The sequence below is a fragment of the Cydia pomonella genome, chromosome 8, assembly GCF_033807575.1.
Source record: "Cydia pomonella isolate Wapato2018A chromosome 8, ilCydPomo1, whole genome shotgun sequence".
In the NCBI taxonomy this organism is placed as follows: Eukaryota; Metazoa; Arthropoda; class Insecta; order Lepidoptera; family Tortricidae; genus Cydia; species Cydia pomonella.
The window spans coordinates 276,848-291,636 of record NC_084710.1 but is presented as its reverse complement, the minus strand read 5'-3'; the positions used below and the strand labels follow the sequence as shown (position 1 = coordinate 291,636).

General features: G+C 36.6%; 1 protein-coding gene across 3 annotated transcripts in view; it reads right to left on the bottom strand.

Annotated features, from left to right (window-relative positions):
• The window catches only part of LOC133520346 (EGFR adapter protein-like), a 331,460-nt gene that overhangs the window by 132,664 nt on the left and 184,007 nt on the right, over positions 1 to 14,789 (bottom strand). For all 3 annotated transcript variants that reach the window (XM_061854720.1, XM_061854719.1, XM_061854721.1), the window contains one exon: positions 3,540 to 3,605. In XM_061854720.1, the coding sequence (XP_061710704.1) occupies positions 3,540 to 3,605 (66 nt within the window). The remainder of the gene's footprint in view (positions 1 to 3,539; positions 3,606 to 14,789) is intronic.

The window sequence follows — 14,789 nt, the reverse complement described above, 5'->3', positions numbered from 1 at the left end:
AGCGAAGTCTAGCAACGTCAGGCTACTTCACCCGGTAACATCGTTGGTCTATACTTGCCGCAAAACTAAGCAGCGAGTCAGATCATACTATTTTTGATATTATAATTATTGATAAACGATAATAAGGCTTACGCGAGTACCGCCCTACGATCGGTGTTGGATATGGTCACATAACTAAACGGTGGCCTGGACTGACAGATGAGCATCACGTGCCATTGCTGGACTCGTAGCGGAGTTACCCAAGTTATGTCTGTTTCCCGCGTCTTATTGTATTAAATACTGTATTTGATGATGATTGGTGTATAAGTCTAACAGTTTCAGAATATCAGAGCGTTAGCAAATGTCTTCTTGGGTACAAATGTCCGGATGTTCTCCTCTGTAGGTCGCATTTCTTAACCGATTCTCGCAAAAATTTGTGAGATGGTTCGGTAGTTAGATAGAGTTTTTCTGTCGTTTCGTTTTTATTTAAATAATTAAAATGATAGAAATTAGCATAAAGGATTTAAGCAACAGTATGGTCTATGATACTTAAGTAAGACCATTGTGAGCTCGCTATGATAATGACTCAACGTAATTTATATCAGTACGATTACCTAAAGATTGTAAACGTGGACGAAACTAACAGGCATATTCGGATTTTAATAACAGGTTATGAATTAGATCTGGATTCGTTATGGATCTGTCAGTGTAAAAAATTACGTTTTTAGTTTAAGAAATGTCACATTTGACACTGACTGATCAGATCGGTAACTAATCCAGATCTGACTCGCAACCTGTTATTAAAACCGAATACGCCCTAAGTATTGGGCTAAAGCGCCACCACGAGTATATCGTGACTGTGAGTAGAGATAGTTGTCATAATATGCACCATCTAAGCGGTAAATTCCCTGTGGCACAATCGTATAAGTATTTACTAAATATGTATAATAAGACCTATGTGGCCCCAGGTGGGTATGTCCCCTAGACTTTAAGCTTCGATGCGAGACTTTAGAGAGAAATACCCTTTTAATTTTAAATTCAAGATGACGGAAATGAGTGGACTTATTTTTTTAAGTTGTTTTATTCCCTCTATTTGTACAGCCACCCTAATTTTTACTCAGGTTAGAATAGAAATGTAAATGTTGTCTGTATCTTTCGTTGTTGTGTACCTGTACATATATATTTAATTTCAAGTATTTTGCACGCAATGTGAATATGAACCCCGAAGCGGGACCAACAATAAGTATAACTTTTGACTGTCATTTTTCGACGAACATTCGGACAAAACCATCGACATATTCTTCTTTAGAGTTTACAAGGACAGAAATTTCTAAGAAAAAACGATTTGCTAACATATAATAATAAATGTTTGAGCAGAATTCTGATTTTATCATTAAATCAACTTTTCTTTAATAAAAAAGAACAATTTAAATACATTTATTTGCATTAATTTGGTAACATTCATGAATGTTACATCTTTACTACTTATTTGTAAATTGGATCACACACTTAGCTAATAATAAGCACGCAAAAAAAAAACCTAAACTACACACTTTACGACTATAAGTACATAATTATACAACATTAATACGTATTTACCAACGCGAACTATCATGTCATACTTAATTGTTATATATATTTTAAATGGTAATTCATTTTTGAAACTTTCGACAGTGTTCGTGTCAGCAACCTCCATGAATTAGTCAAATATATTTAGGTTTTTTGTCAAATAAAGACAACTGGGAAACACTATAATGACACAAAATAAAAAGCCTGCCCGTAAGGGCGGGAGCTCCGAAAGTTGCAGGTCACAAAGCGTTGCCTCTCGTAGGGCCCATTCATTAGACCGACCCACATGTGAAGGGCGCCTGACCTACTACCATGTAAAACCTAGGCCTTGCAGACTTTGAGATGAGCACAGCTAGTTTTAGAATAGAGTCTTTTATTTTGTATTTAGGTGAATCAACTTTTGCTTATTCCTCGTTGGCATGGCTACAGTCTAAAACCCTGGTTTTCTGGTTTTTTAAAGTAACCACACAATCAACCTCTCCATAATGGGTCATCTACTTACCTATAATAGTAAATAACAAAAAATATTTCTTCAAACAAAGTGTGCTACTAGTGTCGCCTGGCTGACGGGCAGTAGGTATAACAACGAAAACGTTGAGCATACGACTTCATCTCCTTGGAATGATGATTATTGTTACGAAAACTATCCTATACCCCGTCCTCGAGACTCAAACTGATGGAAAGTGCCCTTATTCAGATTATTCGCTGATATATATACGAATAGTATTATAATTACATCGAACAAAAGTTTGTACTTACATAAAATTTCCTACAAAATCGGTCATAATTATTTTTACTCTACAATCAATAACCTACTACTTTATAGCACAATCGGAATAGAACAAACCTCGAAATCTCACGAACAGTCCTGAATTCTCTGTAATGAATCTACGTAATTTAAAGGCTCGTCTTTCATGACCCTTATTATATTATATTTCTTTCAGAGCGATTATTTCCGCCAATATTACGTGTATCAATAAACGAAGACCATAGAAGACCCATATTCGTTTTGAAAGACCTATCCAACGACATCCCACGGGTTGAAGCGAAAAAAATAATCATCTCCACTTTTCGACCATGGTTTTAATTCCTATCGGTCGGTTATCTCTTTACGCTGGTTACTGAACCTATTTAGATGAGTTATGGTGTGAAGATATATTGTTTGAGGCCCTGGAAAGGACAAAGGACACTTTTTATCAGTCCACGAAGACGAAATCACGGGCAGAATCTATTAGTGATTCTATGCATATCCAATCGGTTTACCATCTTAGATCTATAAATGCTTGCGAGTATGTGGGGGTAAAATCAATACTACAATAAATAAATAAAAATTACTTCGGCATTGGGGAGTGGTACTCAAAAAGCCAAGCCCTCGTTTAAACTGTTTAGCTCATTAGTTAAGTGCCTAGCCTAGCCCATAGAACCATTATACCTGTCATTGCTTTTAACCTAACCATCACGAGTCAAGTAAAAGGTTTTATTCTACAAAGACATGCAAGATGAATATTAATTTTACCAAGCAGAGACGTCTGGTAACTTTGAAATTCACGATGTTTACCATATACCTATAAAACTAGTATGGGAGCGCCAATAACTCGTGATAGACCGTTAACGTATTATTATAACTTATCCTCGATGGCCGGGTTTCAAAATTCATATTCACCTCTGTCAAATTGACAAAAGAGTCAAAAGTTAATTTCATAAATATGTTTTACATTTCTTCATCTTAATCCATTAATAAGTAAAAAAAATATACATATTTATAAGCTCGACTGTACCACATCGTGTAGAACGCCGGTCGTCAGGAGTACCTACCAATCCTACTTTTAGTAATATAAACCTTACTTGGATAAATTATATATATTTTAGTTTATGTATTTTCAATCATATTCTTAGTGGTGATAATGTTGATTTGTACTAACACGATATATCTGTTTGTGTTATATCATTTCAGCTTCTTATTTATTAGATGGAGATCCATTAGCACATACCTTCATGAGCAGCAACTGGTCGGAGAGCGCGCGCTCGCCGCCGCACGCCGGGAATGAACCCAGGTACTGCAACAAAATACCACATTTTAGTATTTGTCATGATTATATGATTATCGTCTTTCTGCAGGCAGGTTTAATCCTGGACATCAACTAATTTGGAAACTGCACGGTGAATACGTTGGTAATGCTGACAAATGGTAGACAAACCGGTGATCCTAGAAATAATCACAAATGAACCAGACACCCTGATGAAATAATAAACATAGTAAATAAACTATAATTAAACGGTTTGCTCTCAAATTACATTGTAAATTACGATGATCAGATGTAAATGTTCACTAACGGACAACGAATTGTTTTCGTGATTTTAGAGTTGGTTCATTAAAAGTTGATCAGTATGATCTACAACACAGTTAACTAATATTTCATAACTCTTACCTTAATACAATAACACGACACATGTTTAATTGAGATTGAAATTGCCAATAGGACATAATTATTTGATAATTATTCACCACAAAGAGTACTTTTAAAGAATTGGGGACAAACGTGGTCCTCATCATTAGTTGATTAAAACTATAATTTTTTAACAACATAAAGAAAAGTTTTATTTCAAGCGTCATGAATTGCCTTACATAAGTAATAAATTAATAAGTACATATTGGTTAAAACTTACTAACCAACAATTTATTAATATTATAGTTGATGGGATACGTAGTGAGTTCATCAAAGCGTAACGATAACATATGTTCAATTAGCTGTATCGAATCGCCATCGACACCATGAGATCGCTTCACGTGTCTTTCATACAGTAACCACTAATTAAGCTACCCCGTGAGGGCTACGCTGTGCTCTGTGAGGGAAAAGACCCTAGAATGATGTTATTTCAAATGTTTATAGAGCGTTATTGAGTCGAATGCTTCATTACAACCCATGCATGTTAATGTTAAACACAGACACAGATTCTTATTTGTCGTGTTAGTACCCAAAAATTACGAACACATGTATCACATGTTCACAATTTTATTACAACCATAAACTACATGGAGAGCAGTTTTTAAGTCATAATCCGACCTATTTTATTAAACTCTCTGTTCATCTCTAGCAAAGAGAACTTGTAAGTCAATTTTTGTTCATATTTTAAAAGAAGAGGAGAGGAAGCTTCAGTTGCTTGTAAGATTTAACAACTGGAGTCGCCTTTTAAGAGCTTGCCTCTGCCGAAACCCTCGGCCAAAGTCATATGTATTGTATGGACTGACGTTTATCTGACATGGCTATTTGTACGTTTGGTACAAGTAACCATACAGTTGACGTGCCCCTCCCCCGCAAAATTCGGCAAACTGTTTTGTACGGAAAACTACAGACAAAGCGTCTCCAGTTGTAAAATCCACCAAGTTTAGTTCATAGATGATCTGTGATAGAAAAACAATTTCATTCCCATATAACGAGATGCAGCATGCAGCACACGGCATCAACCGGATACCAAAGCCTTTGGCGTTCGACTCTTTAGCTATCACAATACGTTCATAAACGTAGGAACTAATGGTCGTTGTGTACGAAATTAACTACGAGCGTTCACGGAACTACTAGGGAACTAAAATTGAATTGGACTGAGGTGAGGGCCAAATTGTTTAAAGGTCCGTTTAAATGGACATGGTTGCTAAAATTACAATTGTGTTGCTCGCCCCTTTAATTATCCTGTAGAATAAGAGTATATGTCTACCAATTTAATCAAGGGGTGAACGTTTAAGGGGTTGGTTAAACGTATTCAAAATAAATGTTAAAGTCGCAAGTTTAGGAACAAGCCGCTTATCTTGCAGGAAATAGGAATCAAGTAAATCTCTTTAGGTACAAATAACACATATCATTCTGATAAAAGCAAAACATTATACCGACTTCGATTTTCTTCATAAGAAATTTATCCCTTGTTTTCAGGTCGACTCTCGAGTCGCAAAACACCTTATCGCGTCAGTAGAAAAGTTACCTCTAATATAAGTCGCAATATCGCACAGGCAAATACAAAATGTTAAAAAAGTTAAAAACTCGCAGGAGTCCCAGGCCTGAGAGGTTTTTTACCTTGTCTGTGCCTGAGACACGAGGGGATGAAAACATTGATACCTCATTCAGCAAAATTTCAAAATTAGCTTAAGTACCTACTAGTTTTTGCCCTACGATGGAAGCCATGACACAAACATAAATAACTAGATACGAAGATACAATGGTCGCGTACTGTGCGGTTTACTTAATGGGAATTTCTTCCTACAGGCGCTCCGGTTGTGGAACGAGCTCCCTGCCGAGGTTTCTCGAGGGACTACAGTATGGGGTTCTTCAAAAAGGGAATGTAGAGTATATGACGGTTTAAAATGGGTACAATATTTCAAATATGTATATACATATATATGTATGTATGTATTTATGCATGTTTATTTATAATAGTAGTATTTAGATAGTGACTTTTATCTCTCTGTACTGATTTTCTTTTCTGCACCAAATGTAAATTTCTGTTTGGCGCAATGGTTGACTGGTAGAGAATGCCTTATGGCATTAAGTCCGCTATTTGTACTTTTTTGTATTGTGCAATAAAGGTTAAATAAATAAATGTAGAGGTTTTAAAAGGATCGACAACGCGCATGTAACACCCCAGGAGTTGCATGCGTCCATAGGCTAAGGTGATCGCTTACCATCAGGCGTGTGCTTGTTTTCTATCGACGTGGTATATAAAAAATACAAAGATTCGATCCCTTCGGTAGTCGGGTGAAAAGATATATTTTTCCTTTTCCTTAAAGTATTTCAAGTAGCTACCGTAATCCCTAACTCGGAGGATGACATACGAACGTCACCACAATGCAACCGCAATTCTCGGTCCGGTTACACCCACGCTTTTGTACTGAAAAGGGTCAGTTAGTGCACATTCACACCAAAACCAGTTATAGACAATATTGCCGCACAGGAGCGCATCCTAAAGGAAAGCGCCCGATACATTTTAAACGTAGCGGAAATCATGTCAAAGTGTAACAGTTGTATTTTAATTTTACTTTCCATGTAACACACAAATGGCGATTATCTAGCAAAAAAAATCTAGGAATATAATTTAATATATATGCATGCAATCATGCATACGTACCTTAGATGCAATGTAAAATTGTTGCTGTATTTTCTTTGGTAATTTTATAACGTGTCTAGTCGAATAATGTACTCCTAACAACTCATTGTACCATTACAACGACATCTATCGGGTGGTGGTGAAACTACGATAATGAGAAACCCGCGCGTGCAGCCGCTACTTTTTTACGTTACTAACCAAGAGTTCAACAAGGTGCCGGAAAATTCTCACAGATGTCGCTAGGCTAAATACTCTTGAAGAAAACTCGTAATGTTTTACTGCAAAGTAAAACAAAGTTATAAGTTTCTCCTTGTTGAACTTAGTAATTTATTAGTAGCAATTTAAAATAAGACCTGCAACGTTTTATTATTTAGTCTTCAAAAGTTTCAATTTTAAAAGCTTCTTCTTTTAAAGCGTTCTTTCAAGTTTTTGAAACTTTGATACTTGTCGCTGAGTTCGGTACGCCTTACGTTGTAGGACTTTTGATTTTATTGTGTGAGGGCTGTTTTTTTTTCTCATACGCTCACTACGTCACAAATAGCTTTGCGGTTTCTATCCCGGAGGTCTTGAGTTCGAGGTCTGGCTCGCACCATGACAAAATACAAAAATTATATTTTAGCACACACCGATTATTACACCCCGATTATTTTTATTATTACACCCCGATTTAACGGGTGTAATTTTGTTTGACGTTTAAAAAGTGCAAACACAAGTGAACCTTACTATAAGTCGATGTTTATAACTTTATGAGAGTACAGTCACATTTAAACCTTTAAATTGCTTTATTATACGTTCTCGTATTTATTGTTTTCAGAATGACTAGAGTCAATGTCAGATGTTAAACTTACAGTTGCAATAAGAATTCATTATGGCCAAGTAAAGTTAATGTATATATTATAAATTGGATAGCTAATTAACAAATAAATTAACTGCCACATAAAACTTCCTGCAAAACTTAGCAATTTATCTACCAGTTAAGCTTTTTTGAAGAGTGGTAAACGCCAAAGATATCTTCAATCGTCTTGTTTTATATTTTAAAAATTGCTTGCTATCGATATATACGATATTCGGTGAAGGAAAACATCGTGAGAAAACCTGCATATATCTGCGAAGAAAATCAAAGGTGAGGTGAGCATTAGGCTAGCGTGGGGACTATAGCCCAAACCCTCTCGCGCATGAGAGGAGGCCTATGCCCAGCAGGAGGACGTATATAGGCTAAATTATATCTATAATTATTGATAAGTTGATTAGCTTTGAAAGACGTTTTTGTTGCTATTTTTGGACATCGATACCCGGTTACGACGGTACGTCGCTAAGCTGGTATTTAAGGAATTAAATGTAAAATCTTAGACCCATAGCCTCGGAGGCAATTATAAAATCCCTGACCGGTAAGAATTCCTTCGTCCGAGCTCGTCTAGGATTTCTTGACCGGGTCTCTACCGACCTATCGGCCGCCTTAAAACGTCACAAAATTGAAAAACTCGACCGCGGTTAAGCTTCCCAAGCGATTTTACATGCTAGCCCATGTCAGTCCCACAAGTACGGCTAATCTATCAACATCATAAATTGTAATCCAATAAAAGTTGTAGGCTCTCCCAAAGAATTAGATGTACATAATACATAGTCTTGCATAAGTACCTACGCTTGAAAAACGTGCTTCTCTCGCCTGTTGGGTAAAATTAAGAAACATAATCCCAATCAAACTAACATAATAATTTTATAATTGCCTCCGAGGCTATGGGTCTAAAATTTAACATTTAATTCCTTAAATACCAGTCTTTGTGCTGAAATGGCCATAGTTGATAATAGAAATGATATTGTGTGAAGTGTACTGGTACCACTATTGGACACTTTGATCGGAAATACATACTAAGATAATCGACAATTACGGTTTATAAAACAAATGCCAACCTTACATTTTATAAGATAGAAGATATAACCTGGTGCCATTAACCTAGTCATGGAATAATAATCATGAAAAAACAAGTCGAAACCTTTACGGTTTAACAAATAATTTACTGTATTACAGTAAATTGTTATGTATTATAGTAAATTCTTCGTTCAACTGACGACTTACAAAATAGAAAAATAAAGTTACTTACAGTAAAATTTTTAGGTTCTCGGCAAAATGGAGGGTTCATGTTTCAAGGAACCATAATTGCTTAATAATACCGTTAAATGTTCTTATAGGTAGGACTGTGTGGTTGGTATAAATTCAGAAGAGGGAGGGAGAGTATTAAATACCTCGCGCGTCTCGCGAACCTCCGACCCCCGTTTAATACGCGATAAACGAGTTAGACGCACTCTTCCGAGGTTTTAATTCTTTACTTTCGTTTTCCAACCGTTTAAATATTTTATTAAAGCTTTGAACTCAGACTCTTATCAGAAGGGGCGTTATGTTTAGATGGCTAGAAATACTAATGAGAAAATTAATGGGTTTTTTATGATATAGAAGCGATTAGCGATTAAGCGATTACCTTACCGCTACCCACAACACCAGTGGGGTTGTAAGTGCGTTGCCGGCCTTTAAGACGGGAGTACGCTCTTTTTTTTAAAGGTTTGAAGGTCGTATTGGTCCCGAAATACTGCAGGTTCATTACACAGTTTAACTGTGCGAGGCAAGAAGTACAAGAAAATAAAGCAAGGCAAGGTTCCAGGATAAGAATAATATCTTAATTTGAATGACACTGACACTTTACTTTTATTTTACTTTAATTTAAGTGCACATGGCTTGTTGTTACCACAACAAGACCTTTGTTGTGTAGACGAGTAGACGGAGTGTGGCGAGAACTAGCTTGTATTCGCGTTACTTACCAAACAATTGCTTCGAATATCTGTAATATGTCTGTTCGAAAATATGACAAGAATAGTACCTACAGATTCTATAAACTGTAGCACATTATAGCCATATCCTTGCTTGTTAGAATACAATAGAAAAAAAATACTCGTAAACACAAACCTATAAGAGAAAAAACAGAAAGAAGTGTAGAAGAAAGTGCTACTAAATGGTCCCATCTCAGCATGATGCAGCTTCCACCGCTTATATTCTGATGAGACCAATCACAATCCAATCAATAAATACATTAAAATAACCTAAAAAATTGGATTTTTTTTTAATTTTTTTTCTCTATCGAAGTGAAAAGCAGAGTGTATAACGCAGGCATAAATGTTCATTTTTATCGTCGACTATATTGGTCCCAGCGCAGTGAGGACCAATAAATTGCCTCAGATAAAAATGGATAGCGATTTATGCCCTTGTTGTACAATCTAAGATGTAATGTTTTGAAAAGATGTGTCCCGTCGAGTTTCTTGCCGGTCCATATTGGGATACCCTCCTCTAATTGAGGGGGGATTTAATTAAATCTTCTCGGGTCAGAGGTGTAGGGTTAGAGCCGGTGTAGCTTTATTTGACGTTCATAAGCGCATTGTAATATGCCTACTTGAATAATAAACTATCTTTATCTTTATCTACTATTACATAAAATGGTGAATTTAAGATTAAATAAATGTATACAGAAAAAGTATGCAACAGAGAGCTTTTAAAGCAAGCATCGCTTTTTGTCCTCATACCGAAACCTTTCAACCCTTATGCCCTTTTTTCCATGGAATATACTGGATATGAATAGAATGTAGTATTTATGTAGGTAGCAAATTTATTTACCATTTTGTTGCACAATTCAATTACCTAAGTATTTACCGTTCTCATGCACAACAAATTCCAAAACTTGCTGTTACAGTTGTACTTTATACTTAGAAGAGAACAAAATAATATAAAACCTCATGGTCAATCACATCCAGTACTTTAGATGAAGTTCTTTTAACACTGGTTTCCCTAAGCTCAGTAAAGAAGGGAATCGCGGGCTAGTAGTTAATGAGATTAGTGTATGCCCGCGGCGGCGCCACTTCAAAGGCGGATAGTTGCAACATCCCGCGCGTCGACCACAGCACACTGCAATGACAGTACAAAACATTTGTATTAATCAATTGGACAATCTTGAACATTCGCCATTAGGGTTTTTAAATGCGAATAGTATGGATGTCAAAGGGGGACGAAAAATATAATATACGATCAGTATGAGATTAAAAGTTTTGTATCATACCTTTTATAATATAAATATTAGAAAAATGACATTGTAAAATCATACTTGTCACGTACAGTATAGCTGTTTATTTCCGGTCAGACTGAAAATAAATACCACCCTCGATATCAGTTTTTTTTTTACACGAGCGACACGCCTTAAAAGTCTTCTGGTTGAAGAAACTGTTGACAGATCATATTCATAACCGTTTCATAACAAGAAATTGTTTCTGAATATATCCCATGAGACGCGTGAATTAATTATGCCCCAAGCAACTTTATTCCTAGGTATCCTGCTGTTATTATCTGCCACTGTGTTGAGCCTGAACTTACTGAAATTGCGTTACAAGTTGCGTGCTTCGGACATGGGCTCCGCAAATTAATTACGCCACAAGCAACTTTATTCAAAGCTGAAATAATTTTTCTGCGGTATAATATTAGCTTATAAAACTTGTAGAGCTTTTTCTTTTTAAAATAGCAAGGCTTCTTGACCTAATAATGTGTGGCGGGAAAAGATTGTTGGTCGTCGAATCTTAGTTTTTTAATACTATTTGCGTGCGTATTTGCGTACGTGTGTGTTTGTGTAAGATAATTCTTACTTTGTGATTTCGGAACCTAGGGTCTATTTTAATGGCTTCTATTTTCATTGAATTGTTTTTTATTTTTCTCCCTTTGTATGCATGTGTGTGCGTAAGTGTTAGCATACTTTCCTGTAATTGGCATTCTGTATTAGTCTTGTTGTCATATTGTGTATTTAATTTAAAGCTGTTGGCTCTCCTTAACATAAATAAATAATTTTCCTCTGGTCTCAAAATGGGCAAGCATATCCATAGAAAAGGTGACTTCACATTAAATTTAGTCCAATACTACAACTATGTTTGGACCCGGGTATGTCCTTAAACTAGGTCCAAAAGAGAGGTATGGGCATTGTGAATGTCATCTCGCTATGTGTGGTAGGGCACAGCACAGCGGATGTCATTCCAGATCCAGAGCAGAGCTCAACTGGGAAAGTACCTCCACCTTACAGAAAACCGCAGCCAAATGACACTAGAACCTCATAGTGTTGTGTTCCTGCCGGTGACTAAAGTTGCCAGGGCTCAACGAGGTTGCAGAGTGTTAGGGTCGACCAAGCGCATGTAAGATCTCTGGAGACCTACGGAGACTACTTACACCATCAGGCGGGCCGTATGCTCGTTTGCCACCGACGTAGTATTCAAAAAATGTTCTTAAATTTTGTCCATTATCAATTCCTTCTTTATAAAATGTTGTTTCTAGTTTTTTTTCTGACGTTGTTCTCTTATTAATGAAAATTATTCGTCTTAGAATCGGTTCATCAAGTAATACGTAAGTCTCATCTAACCGTAATTTAATTCAAGTCACTTTTAGACTATGATTGTGAGATTTAGGACTAAAATATATTTGGGTAATCTTACAGCACCTATTGTATCAGTCGATACGAATAATTAAACCCCTTTATTACACAGTCAATTGTTTAGAATGGCCGCGAATGTCCGGTTCCCACAGTTTGAGGAATTGTAGTTTCTAGGTTATTTCGATATCGTAAGTCATCGTTAATACTTGGTTACCAGGGGGCGTAAACAAGATGCCAAGATCTATCTCTATCACTCATCCATCATACTGTCTTGGCCGGTTTCGACCGTAGCGTCTGTTATAGTACTGGTTAATAAGAGCGATCTTCTTAAGCTCTCAGGTGGCTGACATAACCGATTTTAGCAGCAAATGTACGGCCACATTCACTGCAGCTCAGCACCCCTTCGACAAAATGTAATTGAACACTCATCCATATTACTACGGCAGAGACAGTTGCGTTTCGGTCACTACGGAGCTAGAACGAGTAGGTACTACAGAGTACGTACACCCAGTACATTTTCAGTAATGATTTTAGATTTCATAATTTTTTCAACACGCTTTTATTCCACCGATTACTGGCTCATGATCCTATGTAGATATTAAACACGCGTGCTTTTGAGTATATTATAACACTCGTACTTTTTCATTATATTATCCGACTGAATTAAGAAGGTAACTGATTGCTAATAATATTTATGGAAACAGAGCCTTCTTAAATTGGTCGAGTAGATTTTACAACGTGGACCGGTGGCGGGGTGTGGGGCGGCAGGCAGTATGAACGATGCAAGAGTGCATACTAACTGATTTAACCATTAAAATTGGATTAATATAAAAGTTTAAAAAATAAACTTCGCAAGTGTGTTGAAAAACGTCGTATGAAATGCATGTGCTATGGTCATTACACACATCGGCTTTCCTATTGCGCGCTCGCTTGCAGCTCGCGCGCACAATACCGCCTCATTTATGTAATGACCAACTTAACACACTTGTATCACAATGTACTTATTAAGTTTTGAAAATGCTTGACATCTAACGTTATCTACTAACGGCGTTGTTTATAAGCGTCCGGCAATTATTATAACAAGCCCTATAATTGATATATTCTATTAATCTGTTATTTTGGTATATGTGCTTGTTAGAAAAGGACAACAAAGTTTTTCTAGGTTTTAGTAAATACCATTTGAACGCTAAAACCGGCATTTGAACGCTCACTACTAGAATAATCAGTCACTTTCAAACTAGCTAAACCAGAAATGAAATCCATTTCAGAAATGAAATCCAACATTCCGTTGTGCATAACCTGTAGTGAACAAATATTGGCGAGTAACGATAAGTGATGTGCCTTTATCCAAGGCGGGTATTCCCTGTACATAACGTATACGATAAAGGTACTACACCAGAATGCTGCTGTATTGCTTGACTGTAGTCTTCTGTAAGGAGATACTTTCCTAGTCGGGCTGCTCCAGATTCCTGCGGGATGACATTCCGCTGAAAATATGAATGGACGGCTTTAACCACGTGGTAAAATACGTGTCTCTTTTTAACACCACGCAAATGAACGTGACGGACACTATCTTTATCATGCTATCAGACAAATGTAACCATCATATCCGTACAGGTAATTCGGTGGAACATCACTAGTTATGATTGATTCCCGAGTGTGTGTGACGCCGATTGACGATGTTGGTTCCGGTTCTCATATCGCGCTCCGCTGCGCCCGGCGGCGGCGTTGCCTCGCAATATGGCGGCGTTTTGCCCTTGTGTACATAGCTAAGAGGTTTTTAGTCTTAAGCTATACACTGAGGTGAATATATGTAAGTAATAACTTTTTAGGGTCGATCCTGAAATAACAAACAATTTGGCATGAAACAGCCTATTTTTTGCAGTTGCTCTTTTGCAGAACTGAATTTCAACATTCAGTTACTGTACAATCAGCAGTAGGTATTATCATAGTAGACCTAATGACTTACATTCAGTATATTATACCGAGTTATATTTTAAGGATTTTTACTGAATACAAAAATTTCTGATTACCTACTAAGCACCAAAAACTATCATATTTACGCAATATTAAACGGCAATTCTGCTCAAGAATTGAATAAGTGGATTTTGTATGTTTGTAGGCAATTAAACTACTACTTATCTACAAATTACAAAACGCAGACATCTTGCGAAAGTGTCCAAATTACAGTCCAATCCGATAAGCCCGGACATACTTAACTCGCAGTTCCAAATTGGAACCGGCCCAGAGTTTCAGCTGCTTACTCCCTAAACTTAACTCCTGCAAATCCCAGCTTAAAACCAGGTAATAAAGCAGGTTTTGGCTTGGCAGAGTTGAATGCAAATCAAACTCACAACTGGGACTGTCAAGGGTTTGATTCATATCTCCGCTATTGTTTTGTCAGCTACTAATCGAAGTTATTGAAGTGTAGTTTGTTCTAAACTGGCCTAGGCTTAATCTGCTAGGCTCTGGGATTTGTTAGAATAATAACAGTATTTGTAAAGGCTTGTGAATTCAAATAATAATGGTGAACTAGTATCAATGCGATATGAATAAGATAACTGATTAGGTACATCAAATTTGCTTAATAGAAAATAAATGGTACTAATATTATACCAATGTAAAAATTAAATATGGCTCTTGTGAAAATTAGGTTCTTTGAATTTATGTACGGAATACAATTTAATACTTACCGCT